This window comes from Notechis scutatus, chromosome 8, assembly GCF_049901735.1.
Source record: "Notechis scutatus isolate UNSWTSFEM ecotype Mainland chromosome 8, rNotScu1.2, whole genome shotgun sequence".
NCBI lineage: Eukaryota > Metazoa > Chordata > Lepidosauria > Squamata > Elapidae > Notechis > Notechis scutatus.
In genome coordinates, this window is record NC_142016.1 from 7169990 (window position 1) to 7187667 (window position 17678).

At 43.2% G+C, this 17678-nt stretch overlaps 1 protein-coding gene across 1 annotated transcript; it reads left to right on the forward strand.

Annotated features, from left to right (window-relative positions):
• Window positions 1–208: 208 nt before the first annotated feature.
• On the forward strand, window positions 209–16363 carry LOC113420653 (gap junction beta-5 protein). The gene is made up of 2 exons (XM_026680689.2): window positions 209–329; window positions 14743–16363. Exon 2 carries the CDS (start codon window positions 14772–14774, stop codon window positions 15621–15623), a length of 852 nt encoding a protein of 283 aa, XP_026536474.1. The 5' UTR covers window positions 209–329; window positions 14743–14771; the 3' UTR covers window positions 15624–16363.
• Window positions 16364–17678: the final 1315 nt, after the last annotated feature.

A 17678-nucleotide genomic window follows, 5' to 3' on the forward strand; every position in this document is an offset into this window, starting at 1 on the left:
GGCACATTCAGAGCTCTGTATACTTCACTGGTGTGCCTGCATTACTCAATTGAAAGATAGCCGAGCGTCTACCATCTACCACAAAGCTAACAAGCCAGGGTGTGCTAGGAAGCTGTCTTGCAATACAACTCCACCCTTGGAATGTTGCTGCTGGGATATTCTTCCTCCTCTTTTTCCACCGCCTTGTTGTCGTCCTCCTCTTCACTCCAAGAATGCCAAAAGGATCTCTGACACTTTGATGGCCTTTCAGCCTAGAAAGGGGAATTTCAGTGTAGCAGATGGAGGGACCTGGGAAAGGCCACTGAAGAAGAGAAGGATTCCCAAAACAAGTAAGTTACTTTTCTTTTCCTTATTACAAAGGAAAGGGGAAGAAGAATACCGCTGAATGACTGTGTAGCTAAACATGTTTTGACGTTCTTACGGCAGTGAGACTGGTGCCTGGAAAAAAAATGTGGGTTTATTTATTATATGGGGATGCAGCTTTTAAAACTGATAGATGCAATTCTGGTAAAATTCTCCATCCAGATTAGGTCTTAGAAATGAAACGTGGCTGAAAAGAATCACTTAGCAGGAAGGCAAATGTCTGAGCTTGCATTAGAAACCTGAGAGGCAGTCTGCGGGTTTGAATGAATTAAGCAAAGGCTTTGGAATGGTTTGGGAGTTTCTGCAGTTGGTTTGGGACTGTTTTAGGAGTGAGAAAGCATTATGCAGCTCTTCTTAATTCTGGAGTATCAGATCCCAGGGAAACTGCAGACAAAATCAAAGTATTAAAATGAAGGAAATTTCAAGAGGGAGTTGCAGTCTTTCAAAAGAGATCAGAGTCAATTTGATTTATAGCAAAAAAAAAAAAAATTAAATATAATCATACTCTTCTACTTTTCAGCAGGGCCTTTTAAAAGTGAAGTTTAGACAGAAGCATGTACTTTTTCCAGAAAGTACATGCTATTAAATCAGTGTCAACAATGGTGCATCATGGTTTCAGTGGGAACTGAAGTTTAATTTAATTACATTTTGATTACACCAGAATGCTGCAGTTGAGTTGAAATCAAGGTTGGATCCAGACTAAGACAGTCAAAATTCCATGGCCCATGTGGCTTCAGTCATGAGCAGCTACAGATATGATAGTTCTGAACAATAATAAGAGGTTCAAAGCTCTTTATTTGGGATTTTATCTTGAGGATAACAGAAATTCATCCCTAACACAATCTTCTGACATAGGGTATTTGTCCTTCCAATGGTTCAATGGGCCATTGAGTGAGCATCAGTTCTAGAAATGAATGGAAATAATATCTTTGGCTTCTTTCACGACAGACTCCATGAAGGATTTTCCCCCCAATCCCAGAACACAAATTAGAGAAGAGAATTAATTTGTGCCTGAGAAAAACACCTAGCAATAGGAAGATGATCAATGTTCTCAGCAGGGGAAAATGGGATTTGTAGTCTCTTTTTCCTTTTTAACGAGCAGGGTGAGATGCTCACTCTGTCTTTTTAAGAACTCTGTCTTTTCAAACCAACAATTTTTTCGTACTCATTCTTTTAAAAAAAAAATGCAATCAAAAAGTTTACTAGATGCAGACCCAGAGATACTGTACTTTCTAAACTTGACATGGTTTATGCATATATGAAAGGGTTTAAAAGTCCAGCATGCTTTCAGCAGTGTTATCTTCTTTGCTGTAGACATTTATTTACTATTCTGGCTTGTGTATACTGTAGGTAGTCCTCAACCTATGATCACAATTGGAAGCAGAATACCTGTTGCTAAGCAAGGCAGTTGTTGTGCCCAATTTCCTTCTTTGCCATGGTTGCTAAGCAATTCACTCCAGTTGCTACATGAATTCAATTTCCCTTATTGACGTTGATTGTTCGAAGCCAGCTAGGAAAGCCAAAAATCATATGACCTTGGGATGCTGCAACTATTATGAATACATCCCAGTTGCCAAGCACAGAGATTTTGAACACGTGACTGTGGAAATGTGATGGTTGTGCAAGAAGCAGTCATAAATTACTGTTTTCAGTGCCATTATAACTTCAAATGATTGCAAGTCAAGGACAACCTCTGAATTATATTACACTACATTACACTATACAATAATACATGCTGGGAATTGTAATCCTGCAAATTTTGGAGTGCATCCTTTTGGGATAAAGCTGTTCATATGTTTTGAATTTTATCTATGAGAATACTTATGATTTAATTCATTATATAAGCAGAAAGGCAGCTGCTACTTAGTTGGCTTTTAATTTTGCATTCATGCTTCATCTAAATAGACTTCTGGAAAAGTCCAAAAGAGAGGCTCTGTAGAATATCAGCTATGATCAGTGGGAGAAGACGGTTCTTGCATATGCATTCTTACACCTGTGTGTTTTGAAGGATATCTATTCTTGTTTATGGCTTGACATATAGAGCTCATATCACCTCTGTTATCTTGCCCAACTCCCCAAATGCACTGCAAATATTTAAAAATAACTACTACCATTACCCACCATATACTGTATGTAGAAAAAATGATAACCCAATTACAACACTTTTCCTTATAAAAAGAACCCTCTTCCAAAATGGAACAGTTCTCAGGTCCAAGACATGGAAGAAGTATGGAGAGCAGGTCTTCTATCCAAGCCATGATAACTTCTAGTCCACCGGATGATTAATTATTATGTGTCAGTTCGTTTAGGAGGAATTGCCTGCGCCAACCCTTCCATTAAACAGAATGAGGCAATGGCCTCGGGCGTCAGATCCTGTGGGTAAGCAACAGGACTTACCAGCTATTCCTCTTGAACTTGCTAGCCATTTCCTTTCAGTGAACTGAGACACAAGGAGATTCCAGTCTGTCCTGAACTCCCAAACTGGTATTACCTTTGGTAAGATTTAAAAAAAAGTGAATCTCTCCCTGAAGCCAAAATAAAATTCTTCTCATTTTCTACTGATGGATCAAGAGAATCTGCGCCATTTTGTTCTTCTCCACAGGTAGCAAAATGACTTGGACCATCTCTAAGAGGGCATTGGAAAAGAAGTTTCTGTGAGCTCCTATCTTCAGTGAGGGCATCTTCTTAATCTATTATTTCTCCTCTGCTTGTCCACATCTGTTGAGCTTAATTCATTTTTCAGACCAGAAGGAAAGCAGTGGATATTCCATTTCCTTACACCTCTGGTTACAAGGAACAGGAAATGGACATCATGAAGGAGAGAAGGAAGAGACAGAAGCAGTGGTTGTATTCTACCGGTTCAGCCTGGTTTGCTGAACCGGTAGCTCTGACAATCATCTGTGAGTGAACTGTTTCACTCCAGTGATCAGCTGCTGAGCACTCTCACCTGCCCCGGCTCTATACTGACCTTTATTTCCTGCTTTTCAACCTCAGCTGCTTCACGTGCATGCATCAGCTGTTTTGCACATAGGGCCTGCAGCAAAAGTTGAGTTGCAGATGCTGCGCATGTGTAAAGCACGTGCAAAGCGCGTGCTCACACCAAACCAGTAGGAAAACTTTTTGAAACCCACCCCTGGACAGAAGAGACAGAGCACTCTAAGTATGATGAACAATTGAGGGAACTAGATATGTCCAGTCTAATGAAGAAAAGGACTAGGGGCAAAATGAAAGCACTTTTCCAGTACTTGATGGGCTGTCACAGAAAAGAGGGATTGCCCTATTCTCCAAAGCATCAGAGGGCAGGACAAGAAGTAAGGGGTGGAAGCTCATTAAAAAGAGATCCAACCTAGGACAAAGGAGAAATTTCTTGACAGTTAGAACAATTAATCAGTGGAATGGCTTGTCTGCAAAGTTGTGGGTGCTCCATCACTGGAGGTTTTCAAGAAGAGATCGGACAGCCATTTGACAGTCCTTGGTGCTCTCTGAGCATTGTTGTTTTCTTGCAGACATTTCATTACCCAACTTGGTAACATTATCAGTGCTAGAAGGGTTTCCTCTGTGTTTAACACACTAGTGACTTTCCCTGTTAGTGGATGGGAGAGTTCTTGTTGGTTCCTTGCTTAGGCTGTTGTTTATTGTTAATTCAGTAAAACAAGTACAAATAGTAAAACCAATGCAGACAAATAAGCTAATAGTAAACAACAGCCTAAGCAAGGAACCACCAAAAACATCCCACCAACACTGACAGGACAAGCCCATTGTATATAAATAGAGAACAAACCTCACTCCCTTCTAGCTTTGATGATGTTACCTAGTTGGGTAATGAAACATCTGAAAGAAACCAAACTCAGAGAACATCAAAGAGTCCACAATTCAACTCTGAGCTACAAATATTTTCTTCTATGAGAACTCAGAAGTCTTTATACTTATTTCATAACAAATTGGCAAGAGATTGGTGTGATTGTTATCTCCTTTTTTTCTGCAATTCTCTCTCCATCTCTCTGTAGTGTCCCTGAATGCCCAAGCTTCATTTCAATCCCAGAAAAAGAAATCTCAAGCTCTCTCCTTTCTTCAGAGTTTTTCATCTGCTCTTAAGACATTTTGGAGAACTTCTTCTTTGTCTGAAGATCAGAGAATGATCCAGTCAGTTTCTCCACAAATTTGGTGGTGAATTGCACCTAGTGCTAAAAAAAAAAAAAGTCAGCAAGAGAGAAAATCTTGTCATTGATTTAATTGCTATCTTCCCATATATGAAAAGTAGCTAAACTTGTACCTTATCAATATGATATACATCCTTAAAACTTCACAAGGTTTCCATGTGTGGGGCATTCCAGAAAAGAAATTATATTGGTGTTGTGTCCCTGACTAGCTAAGTCTTCAACCTGGTCCGCATTTTGAGCGGGACCATCTTACTGTTCCCATTGGTTGGTGCCGTTTGACAGCAGACTATATAAGGAGCTGTCAAACGGCATCAGCTGGGGAGTTGGGGCTCCGGCTCCAGCCAGCCGGCTGCCAGCCCAGCTGGGCAGCCACGTTAATCTGTTACTGCTTCAATAAAGAAACGTTACTCTTCAGCTCCTGTGTCTGCCTGGTGTGTCCGTCTCAGACCAATACAACACTGGCGACGAGGATGGGATGTCAGAAGAGACACCCAGGCAAGAAGCTAAGTCACTGAAGAAAGAGCTGAAGCCACAGAATGTCTGGAGCCGCAGACAGTCTCTGCGCGCGCCAAATTTAAAGAGCCTCCTGAGCTGAGGAAAAGAAGTCTCCTGAGCTGAGGAGAAAAAGTCTCTCTGAGCTGAGGAAAAGTCTCTCTGAGCTGAGGAAAGGAAGTCTCCTGAGCTGAGGAGAAAGTCTCCTGAGCTGAGGAGAAAGTTACTGCCTGACAGGCACTCTAGCCTCCCGTGCGAAAGGCACCCTGTTAGCGCTACCAAAAGCGCAGAAGTCTGAAAAGCCTCCCCAGTCGAGGAACAGACGTCGCCTCAAGGCCCGTGAAGGCTGGCGAAATCCCTGTTGGCGCTACCAAAAGCGCAGAAGTCTGAAAAGCCTCCCAGTCGAGGAACAGACGTCGCCTCAAGGCCCGTGAAGGCTGGCGAAAAACCCCACCCGTGGGCGCTACAAGAGCGCAAAAGCCTACAGCCTCTAGCAGAGGTCCAGTTTTCGCCTCAAGGCCGTGAAGGCCGGCGAGACTACACTTCCACCCCACCGATCCGGCCGCTGTTACGTTGCTGCCGCCGCCGCGCCATCCGCTCTTCAGCCGCCGCTGGGCTGCTTCCGCTGCCGCGCCGCGCCATCCGCTCTTCACGCCGCCGCTGCCTCCGCTCTTCTGCCGCCGCGCCTCCGTTCTTCAGCCGCCGCGCGCCATCCGCTCTTCAGCCGCCGCTCTGGCCTCCGCTGCCGCCGCCGCGCCATCCGCTCTTCAGCCGCCGCTGCCTCCGCTACCGCCGCCGCGCCTCCGCTCTTCTGCCGCCGCTGCGCCTCCGCTACCGCCGCGGCCGCGCCATCCGCTCTTCAGCCGCCGCGCCTCCGCTGCCGCCGCCCCGCGGCCTCCGCTCTTCTGCGCCGCCGCGCGCCTCCGTTCTTCAGCCGCCGCCGCGCATCCGCTCTTCAGCCGCCGCTGCGCCTCCGCTGCCGCCGCCGCGCGCCATCCGCTCTTCAGCCGCTACTGCGGCCTCCGCTGCCGCCGCCGCGGCCTCCGCTCTTCAGCCGCCGCGCGCGGCCTCCGTTTCTGCCGCCGCCGCGCGCTCACGCTGCCGCCGCCGCCGCGCGCCTCCGCTCTCCTGCCGCCGCCCCGCGCCTCCGTTCTGCCGCCGCCGCGGCCCACGCTGCCGCCGCCGCCGCGCGCCTCGCTCTCCTGCCGCCACCGCGGCCTCCGTTCTGCCGCCGCTGCGGCCTCCTTGCCGCCGCCGCGCCTCCGTTTCTTCTGCCGCCGCCGTCATGGGCTCTCCACAGCCGCCGCCTCGCTCCGCCGCCGCCGCGCTCCTCTCCTGCCGCCGCCGCTGCCTCCGTTCTGCCGCCGCCGCCGCAGCATCCGCAGCCGCCGCCTCTCCGCCGTAGCCGCTGCGTTTCTCGCTGCAGTCGCCTCCCCGTCCCGGCCATCGCCGCCGCTGCCGCCTCCGCCGTGGCCGCCGACAGCCCGAGCGCCTCCGACTTCCACCGGCTGCCGAGCGATGGGCCTACTGCGGGTGCAGCTCTTCGTGGGCCTGCTGCGTTCAGCTCCAGGCCTTTCTCCATTTCAGGCTTTTTCACCATTGTGGACATGGGTGCAGCCATTGGCTCTGCAGAGATGCAGATAATAAAAATTCTCTCTGCCCCCCCTTCCAATGGCTCTGGGGGATGGATCCGGTATTTAGGGGAGGGGGTGTCAGGCGTTGAACAAGGAAGTTCCATGCACCCACCTCCAGGGTCTCTCCCACCTTGGCTTGTCTCCCTTGTCATTAGTACTACACTCCCCAGGGGGCGAAAGCTAGGTAGGTGGGAGGTTGGATGTTCTTGTCCCAAGGGGGCCAGGAGAGCACAACGAGCCTCCAGCCTTAGGGTTCAGGCACCTCTACCCTACCCCATGCAGGCGGTCACCAGACAGGTTTATTCACCATCTTATCTGGTTCCCCTTCTCAGGCTCCTGCCTTGTGACAGGTGGGGTGCCATTTTTGTGCAAGCCACAGCTAGACCTGCCATCTCTACAGCGTTGGTTCCAAGGCAGGCAGCTGTCAGTATTTGACCCACAACCCTTGGGATGTGGGGCCCCTACTCCGCCACAGGCGGGAGGTCACCTGGGCAGGGTTGCTTGCCACGTTTGTCAGGGTCTCCTTCCCAGGCCAGGTGCTCGTCCTGGCCACTAGTTCAATTTCCTCACTAGTTCAATTTCCTGTTTATACCATTGTGTTTCCAAAAGGCTGGGCAGCGCATGTCCTTAGCTAGGGAAAGGGGTGTTGTGTCCCTGACTAGCTAAGTCTTCAACCTGGTCCGCATTTTGAGCGGGACCATCTTACTGTTCCCATTGGTTGGTGCCGTTTGACAGCAGACTATATAAGGAGCTGTCAAGCGGCATCAGCTGGGGAGTTGGGGCTCGGCTCCAGCCAGCCGGCTGCCAGCCCAGCTGGGCAGCCACGTTAATCTGTTACTGCTTCAATAAAGAAACGTTACTCTTCAGCTCCTGTGTCTGCCTGGTGTGTCCGTCTAGACCAATACAACAATTGGTATCACAGGTATTTGGATGGAGAAGAAAACAAACATCAATGCAAAGAATGAGTCCTAGGAATAACCTACACACGTCCTAGGAATAACCTGATTTTATGTAGGCCAGTAGATACATTCCTGGAACTGGGTGGCACCACATTAACTATTTTGGTTGTAAAAGTTAATTTCCTTATGTCCTTTATGATGCACTACTTGCTATCAGTTCTATTCATGTGCTGAGGCCCCCACTAATATAGTTGAGCTGGTTATGCTCCATAACCATCTGGATCCAGCTTTGTAACAGGTAGTTGCAATTAAAAACACATAATGGGAGATTTTCATGGATTTCCAAAAATACCATTGTTCTATTTTTTTTTTTTTGTACAATTACAGCTGCTTTGAAAGACATTAGGACTACACAGTGGATATGGTGACACATATAAGCTCCACAATGACATCTAGCTGACCATTATTGGGGGGGAAAAGTGAATTATACAATTCAAAAGATGCTTGTCTCTTAGTACAGGGGTCCCCAACCGCCGGTCCGCGGACTGGTACCGGTCCGCGGAACAAGTCCTACCGGGCCGCTGGTTGCTGGGCGCCGCCATCTTTTTGGTAAAAAGTGCTTCCGGTGAGCTTTTCCGGTAGAAAGCTCACCGGAAGCACGTTTCATCAAAAAGATGGTGGCGCCAGTGCTTCGGTGAGCTTTTCCGGGTAGAAAGCCATTTCTACCCGAAAAAGCTCACGATGCGCCGCCATCTTTTTGATGAAAAAGTGCTTCTGGTGAGGTCACCGGAAGCACTTTTTCGCCAAAAAGATGGCGGCGCCCAGTTGATGCCGGTGCCGGGCCGCGGCGCCCAGCTGATGCCGGTACCGGGCCGCGGCGTCAAAAAGGTTGGGGATCACTGTCTTAGTAGTTTCATTTAAATTCTAAACAAGCCCTATACAAAAAGTATGAATTAGATGTCAACATGACATATCATTATTATGATATAGAACATCTGTCCCCAACTGATGCACTCCAGATAAATTAGGCAACAATTCCCATAACTACAAAGCATTATTTTAATTAATGAGTTAATTCATATCATGTTTATAAATATTATTTTTATAAATAACTCAAAGCAGCAAACAGATGTAATATTCCTTTCTCTTCCTATATTCCCCACAACAACCACTCTCTGAGGTTGATTGGGTCACCGAGCAAGTTTTCATGCCCAAGGAAGAACTAGAACTCATGATCTCCCAGTTTCTAGCCTGGTGCCTTAACTCATTATGGTAAGAGAGTCATGGAAGCATTTATGGGTGAGTCAGCGTAAATCCAATTTGTACATAAAAAAGCCATGTATTAATTCATTCCACCAAATTTCTACATTTTTAATACTCTCATAAATTGTGCACAGCTTTTCATTACATCCATCCTTTGCCGGTTTCTTTGACAGATGCACGTCTGAATGCAATTTTCCCTAACAGATGTATTTTTGTACACAGCTGTGCCTAATATATGCTTTTTGTATGCAATTCTTTCAAATACAAATCTTTTTCCCCTACACAATAATTTTAAATGGGTATTATTCTGTTTGCAAGTTTCCTGAATGGATCACTGTCATATAAATTTCATTTTAGAAGTGGGGGAGATTTCAAAATGAGTATAATCAAATGTGGTGCATTATTTGGCCATTCATGCCACGACCAAGCCATTTGGCTGTTCTTCTCAAAGAGAATAATCATCTTACATAAACATTATATCGCTAGACGAGCTAATCCAGGCATTTGGGGTGGGGGGCGGAGAATACCAACCAATAGGAGTTAGAAAGTATAATAGCTCTGAATACCAACCAATAGGAGTTAAAAATTGATGTAGAAATTATCAACCCAAAGATTTGGAGAACACCATATTGTCAACTCATAAAATATTTCTTTGGTCTTTTAGAGTTGCCAACAGAAAGGGAGGGGGGAGTAGTGTAGCAGCTTGCAAAATCAAAACTGCACTCCATAAATGTTTTCATAGATAGTTTCCAGGCGACCGAAGTTTCTGCCATGAAAATCCTAACTGGAGAGTATGATTGATGACTCTTGGCTATGGATGTGTCCCATTGGAGAATATGAATTATGATACACCCAGGGGGTGGGGGGAAACCAGGGTTAAGGGTGACAATGAATGATGTGACTCAGAGTCGGCATCATCCAGGCAGCACCAGCATGTCTTCTCCTAATAAATCTTCTTTGAGCTTTGAAAATCTGGCTAGAGACTCATGATTTAAATGGGGGTAACTACCGGATCCCTGACACATATTTCTTTCCAATTCTAGGCAACCAAACAGGAACAGTTGAGAGGGCAACATTCTATCATGTCTAGTAGTTTGGATGCCCTACATGACAAACCAAATGCTTAGCTATATGTATTTGTTTGTTTTTAATAAGAATGTTTTAAAATATGTTTTTAATGTTTTTAATAAGATGCCCAAGATCCCTTCCAGCTCTATTCTGATTGATTTTGATTGAGTGATTGAGTGATTGATTGTTGAGTCTTTCTTAGGTGCTTAGGACAGCTTCACAGGGGATCATCAAGAAGACAACACTTCCAGGCCAAACATTCCTTGTTTTTGTCCCAGATTGTCTCAAAGCCCAGATTAACATCTAGTTAACTACCCAATATCCCAATCAAGGAAATGCCAACTCAGACAAAAAAAAAAAAATCAGTCAAGAACAGCCTAAATAAGAAACCACTAACAACACACCCACCAACACTGATCGGGTAAGCCGTGGTATATAAACAGAGGGAAAACCCTACTCCCTTCTAGCACTGATGAACTATTACCTAGTTTGGTAATGAAACTCTGCAAGAAAACAACCAAGCTCAGAGAGCACCAAGGATCCCACTCCTTCCATTTTCTCCCCTTTTCTTTAATGAGCATGATTTTAAAATAATTGCTTTCAATTGTCCTCCAAAGCTATCCTGATCCTGTAACATTCATTTGTCCAGCACATATTGTAACCTCAGCTGCTTCTTGCACCACTTTCTATTGCTTTTTGACTTCTGAATATGGAAGTGAAAGCTCTCTTTTGCAAAATTAATTTCTTATTCTTACTGTTTTGCATCTTGGCTCAAGGAAGAGGAAGGAAATATATATGGAGAGGAATTTATTTATTTGATTCACTCCCTGTGGAAAGGTTGAAATGACAGAAGTTGGTGGGTTTGCTGATCTGAAGGATCAGACATTGTGAGTCACCCTTCCTTCCTGCCACGTTGTTTTATTAGCTGCTGTAGATTAGATTCCTTTTTCTTTTTTTCTTTTTAAAGTTAGCCCTTATATAAGCAAGTGATATATGATAATGTTCAAAAAGCCCCCTGGGATTTTTCTCTACCAGTTTCCATTCAACTGATGAAAGAGAATTAAATTTCTCTCTGCACAGAAGAAAAACCCAGTGAAAATCTTGTAGGTAGAATGTAAGTTAGGAATGAAATACTGTAGTAAAAAGCTTTTGTGGATGTGAATGTTCTGTCTTCAGTCTTTTGTAGGTCTGCAGCCTCCCAGGGCTTCCCACATTTAATTAAATTCCCTCAAAACAGACTTAATTAGGGGATTTTCTGGGAGAAAATCTCTAGGAGATTTTCCTAATAGGAAATCTGAGCTTTAATGTTGTTTTCAGATCTAGAAATATCATACCCCTCCGAGTAATGGGGTTACAGACGGCATAGAATCATAAAGTTAGAAGGGGCCGGGCAGAGCATGGATTCCAAACCTCAACATAGTACCAGAATCATGATTAAAGTATCTCAGCAAGAGACTGTCTGAACACATCTAATGAGAAGTCTACACCACTCTGTTAATAATTGGTTCCACTATTTAACTGTTCTTACTCTTAGAACATTTCCTAAGTATTCGAACAGAGGTCCCCAACTTTTTTGGTTCTGCAGACCGGTAGTGATGGCTATGGTGGTTTTGGGGCAGAGTGGGGGGTTCATGCATGCAACCTAAATCTCATGCATGTGCAAATGAAGTTTTTCATGCTCACCTGCCACTTTTGTGGTCTGCTTCCCAACAGGTCATGGCCCAGGGGTTAAGGATCTCTATCTCATCCCAAAGGTGCTATTTTCAAGAGGCAACTGGACTTTCTTGTTTTTCTTTGAAGACATTTCGCTTCTCATCCAAAAAGTTTCTTCAGCTCTGACTGGATGGTGGGGAATGGAAAAATTTATACTCCTTGCAGACAGCTGGTCATTTGCATTCTTTTAGCGGGTTGTTAAGGTCACCTGGAGGTTTAATTGTTTTTTCAGGGTCACCTGAGTAGTGTAGATGAGTGTGGAACCTTCCTGGAACTGCTGAAAGGACTGTGTTGTAGACTGGAGATAGATGATGTCATATCCCTCCTCCTCCATTGAGAGAGGGCTGTTCAATTTTGACATAGGTGGCCTCTTTAACCTCTCTTTCAACCAGCAGTCCTCTCTGTCCAGAATGTGGACTTTACTGTCTTCAAAAGAGTGGACTTTATCTTTTAAATGCAGATGGGCTGCTGAATTGAAAGTGAAATATATTCAAAGAAAAACAAGATAGTCCGGTTGCCTCTTGAAAAAAAAGCACCTTTGGGACACCCAAGACCTGGATGACTGAGAATCTCCATAGATCCCTGTCTTAGAACATTCAGGAATTACATGCATTCCCCTTAGGGGAAAACCCCCTCATATTGCACATCAGTGGAAAACATAATATATTGTTTGCCCTAGCATCATAGTCTTATTCTGAAGAGGCCCCAGGAATGCCATCAAGAGCTGAATAAGTTCCTCATTTAAAAAAAACAAAATTTCCCCTAAATCAAGAAGACTCTTTTTCAGTGAAAGTCCAAGAATGTAAATTTTGAGAAGCAAAATTCTAAGACAGAAATGCCATCATCTCTTCCAACGCAGCCTTAGGAATGTGTGGTCTATGATGAATTAGTAAAGCTTGACTGGTTAGGAGGATTGAAGATGAAACACCTTTGCCTGGTTCCTGAACCCTTGGGTTGTTGTTTCAAATATTAAGTTTGTTCAGTCTTCTCAGCCAATTTACCTTACTAGAAGAGGTCTTTAAGAGGAAAAAGGAGCATAATACTCTCTCAAGGCCTAATTAAGATTCTTTCCCTTGTCATCCCCTCTCTACATTTCAAAGTCACTTGGCAAGTTTCTGATGAAGTTCTTTCTCTCCAGGCTTCTAACATGCCTTTATTTTGCTTCACTAACTGTAGACTTTTATGAGTGACCCCAGCTGGATCGTTATTTGATGATTTCAGACAGCAGCAGTCATTCCCCCAAATTGTGCAAAAAAGCCTTCATTCCAGAAATTCAGAATATTAACCAGAGAAAACTAATTAGATATCCAAGTCCTTCTTCTCAGTGTCTGGACATGTATAGATTTTTTTTTAAAAAAATAAGGATTCTTCCCTCCCTTAGCAAGATTTGGGTTCAGGATGCTTTAGGATTTTGTATGTTTGCTTGCTTGCTTGCTTGCTTAACTACACTTGAAAATACGAGAAATTGCAAATAGGGATATAAATAGGGATAATCAGCAAAAGTGGTCAATATTATTGTAATTGCATTCAGTTCCAAAGGGAAACCGAACCCAAGTCATAAATAGAATGAGGTTTTCTAAACTTTCCCAATTCCAAACTAATCCCAATCAGTAGCTGTCAGCCTTACAGAGTATATCAAACATGAAACACAACCAAATCAACTAATTCTACTTTATTGTAAGGTTACATTAACAGAATCTTGCAAATATGAAAGTACATTTCTTCCCCGCACAGTCCCCTTTAAGTAAAGGTAAAGGTTCCCCTCCCACATACATGCTAGTCATTTCCAGCTCTAAGGGGTGGCGCTCATTTCCATTACAAAGCCAAAGAAGAGCCAGCGCTGTCCGAAGACGTCTCCATGGTCACGTGGTTGGCATGACTAAATACCTAAGGTGTACGGAATGCTGTTACCTTCCCACCAAAGTGGTCCCTATTTTTCTACTTGCATTTTTACATACTTTTGAACTGCTAGGTTGGCAGAAGCTTGGAAAAGTAACGGGAGCTCACTCCATTATGCAGTGCTAGGGATTCAAACTGCTGAACTGCTGACCTTTCTGATCGACAAGCTCAGCGTCTTAGCCACTGAGCCACTACGTCCCTTACAGTACAGCCCAAGAAACTAGGGAGGGTCCCTTCTGAGCTTCTCTCCCCATCCACATTCCTGCTGCAAGCTAAGCTGCCTTTTATCAGACTTTGGCTGATCTATTGGCTGGGTCTCACTGTGCTGTCTCCCAGGATCACTCCCACGTACCATTATATCAGCTGTAATAAATGACTCCATTTGTTAACACCAAATATTACTCAGGATTTGTGTTATGATATCAATATCATTATTTGTCATCATTTTCACACATCCCAAAAATAAAAGAAGGGGAGAGCTATGTTAGGTTAAAGTGATATAGATATGTTAAAATTGATTAATATCCCAAACATTATCTGAAGGAACTACAAATTTGAAGACAAGTTGCCATGTACATGTATATATCCAAACCAGTCTGCTGTGTTGTTTCTCTGTGACATATAATATATAGATATATGTTGTATGGGTTTATTTATTTATTTATTTTTATGTTTATGCAGTGTATATTGGAGGTAATGATCCTTAGAGAGCATTGTGCAATTAAATTTTATTTCATTTTAATGTATGCTGATTAGTGTACATTTAAAATGACAATAAAGTTATTCTAAGTCTAAGTTCTTGAGGCCTGAATACCAACCATCTCCAACCTAGCACCTGGTTGATGTGTTTAGTCCTGCAGTTTCCAGGGTTTTCCCAGCATGGCCAATGGAGTGCTGGTTTTTCTAGCCCTAATATGGATGGTACTACATATTATATGGAGAAGGGTAAGCTGTTCACATTTTAAATAGAAGAAAGTTCCAGCAGTATTGCTTCTTTTTTCTTCTCAGTTGGCTTCAAGGTAGATGATCAAATCTAGAAGATTTAGAGTAAGAAAGACACCAAGCCCATCAAATAAAAAGGTTGATGGGCAAAATGGATTGAAGAAGAGAAACTCAGCCTGAACCCCACTTCCATAGCTATATATGAGGGTTGAAACTCAACAACTCTGGAGATCATGTGATTCAAGAAGCTAACCTAGATCATGTCAATGAGATCAAAACTTTCTAACCACACTGTATTTCTCTTTCCAGACTCTGCTAAAAGAAATTAAGAAATTAAGATGAATTGGTCTGGTTTGGAAGACCTCTTGGGGGGAGTGAACAAATACTCCACAGCGTTTGGGCGTATTTGGCTCTCTGTTGTCTTCATCTTTCGGCTTCTAGTCTACTTAGTGGCAGCAGAGAAAGTCTGGGGAGATGACAATAAGGACTTTGACTGCAACACTGAGCAGCCAGGTTGTCCCAATGTCTGTTATGACCTTTACTTTCCAATCTCTCACATCCGACTCTGGGCCCTGCAACTCATCCTTGTCACCTGTCCTTCCCTGTTGGTTGTTATGCATGTAGCCTATCGGCAAGCCAAATTGAAGAAACGTTTACAGAAATCTGGGAATAACTTCAGACCACGTTATCCTCCAGGCAAGAAGCGTGGAGGGCTATGGTGGACCTACCTCTTCAGTCTTCTCTTCAAAGCTACGGTGGACATTGTGTTCCTGTTTATCTTTTACCATGTGTACCCAAACTACAAGCTTCCTACTCTAGTCAAATGCTCTCTCGCACCTTGCCCTAACCTAGTTGACTGCTACATAGCCAGGCCAACAGAAAAGAACATCTTCACTTTGTTCATGATTATTACCGCCTGTGTTTGTGTCCTACTTAGCCTCCTGGAAGCTTTCTATCTCATTGGGAAAAGATGTAAGGAGAGCCTTCAGGACCGAGGTCAAAGTCACAACAGAGAAAGTGGAGAAGTACACTTTCTCAAAAGAGACAACTGCTCCCTGTCCCCAAGTAAACAGGACACCACCGAAATAGATGGGCAGATTTTTCATGGGTCGGATTATAAGCCAGTCACTTCACCTCTCATAAGCAGCTCCCAATGTGGAGAGCCTTCAAAACTTGGGAAGCTGGAATAAGTACACACCCATGAGAAAAGAAGAGCTTGGGCACCATCCATATTGCCCCATTCTAATACTAACACTTTCTGTTAAGCTGGAAATGTGAGAAGTGTGAGAAATGGTGGCAGTTATAGGGGATTGGGAAAAAGAAGATTCATCTAGCTCCGTTTGTTCAGGTTTCAATAGCTACTTTATTTTGCCATGTAATCCACTCCAAGTTTATCTTCCAACCAGGAAGCCATGGCCTTGATCAGGGTGGTCCATTACAATCTCATCTGCCTTTTTGATTTTTTTTTAACCGCATCACTCGTACTCAGCCCTCATGAGTTTAGTGTTTTCTTCCCCATCCAAATTCCAAACTTCCCCAGCTCCAAAAGATTGCAGCTCTGGAAACCTAAGAATTCTAGTGTCTTTTGGCTCTTCTGCAAGAGGTTGATGGTTCTTCTATCCAAGCATGGTTCTTCGTTCCAGGAGAGAGAAAGGGATCTTTAACTGCCATTAGCAACACTGAAGCCTAAAAATGGCCTCAGTGTATTCCTTGGAACCTTGAGACAGCCATATTAATTTATTTTGATTCTTTTAACATTGATCTAAATTATCTGTCAACAATACATTGTCCTTTGTTCACTTTCTAACCCAAACTAATTTTTAGAATCATCTCACTATCAAGGAAGCTATTTGGTGAAATTGGTATTGAGATGGTTTTCCAATCAAGAAAACTTGGAAATGTAAAATAAAACTTAAGACATGAGGAAAGGCAATGCACTGTGTCCTAGCCCCAATGAAGTAGTAATGTTCCTAGCTTAAAAAAATTTCACTTGCAGGAGCCAGGAATGGCAAAAAAAAAATAAAAATGCAAATGGTTTGGTGGTCTGCCATCATTACTGACAATCAGCTTGATGGTCTATGAGTTGTCAAGGGTGAATCTAGGCACAAAACAAAGCATATTCTTAATAATTAATAAAGATAAATTTTGGATAATAAAAATCTGTCTGATATCAATGAGATCACTTAACACGTAGCTCACTTTTCTCTTGGTTTACTGGAAGCAATTCCCCAAAATTTCATAGGAGTCTTTGCTGACAATATTTGGAGATCATAGAGTTAAATTTTACGATTATTGGCATAGCAAACCATTAACTTTGATTCCTCACTTTCTTCTTGTAATACATTATGGGTTTGGTGCTGGTCATGCAATAGATGAGAAATATCACAATGATCTATTACATCCTTGTGTAAGTTCCACACCTCAATGCCAACTGATCATCTGTTTTCAGTCCTGATTTTCTTGTTAATCGACAACTTAGCTTGACTGAAACTCTACAAGCCATGGCAAACCTACCCCTCCTCCGCATTGACACACTCCAGTAGTTAATTACATGCTATTGATGGGTTGATTGCTATTAATTATATTTCACATGTTTTCTGATTCATTTCTACTTATGGAAATATTGAGAAACTGTTTACCGCTGACCTAAATTCTCTCGTTCTCAATTACTAAGTTGCCCAGGGAAACTTCTGGAATAGTTTGTTCATTTGGAGAAAAAGAGAAAATATACATTTTAGAAATAAAATAAATTGAGATTTTTTCCCCCCTGAAATAGGAATGGCTATCCATCTTTGAACCAAGGACATTTAATTTAGTTTACTAATTTTAAAATAAATCACATCACTTATCTGTAAAGTATGTATGACACCATGTGAGGCCTACAAACTTGAGTCAATCCATTTGTTCATCTAGCTCAAGATTATAGGTGCTTACTGGCAGCAGCTGTCTATGACCTCAGGGCATTTCCAATTTTTGATCAAAATGTCAGGAAGTGAACTTTTGATCTTCTGCACATACAACTGTTTTATACTGATGTACACCAATTGTTGTTCTACCTAATTCTCAGGGTTTCAGACTGAAATCTTTCCTAGAAATTCTTGGAAAATTCAGAAATCTGGATGCCTTACTTGTAAAGAACAAATCTCTGTGCTTTGTTCTACAGTTTGTTTAATCAACATTTTAGTTAGTTGATTTTGGAGGAGCAGTTCTAATTACAATAGCTACATTTACATACTTGAACATTT

Coding starts and splice junctions, on each gene's coding strand:
- LOC113420653 (XM_026680689.2), top strand. CDS start 14,772: ATGAATTGGTCTGGTTTGGAAGACCTCTTGGGGGGAGTGAACAAATAC.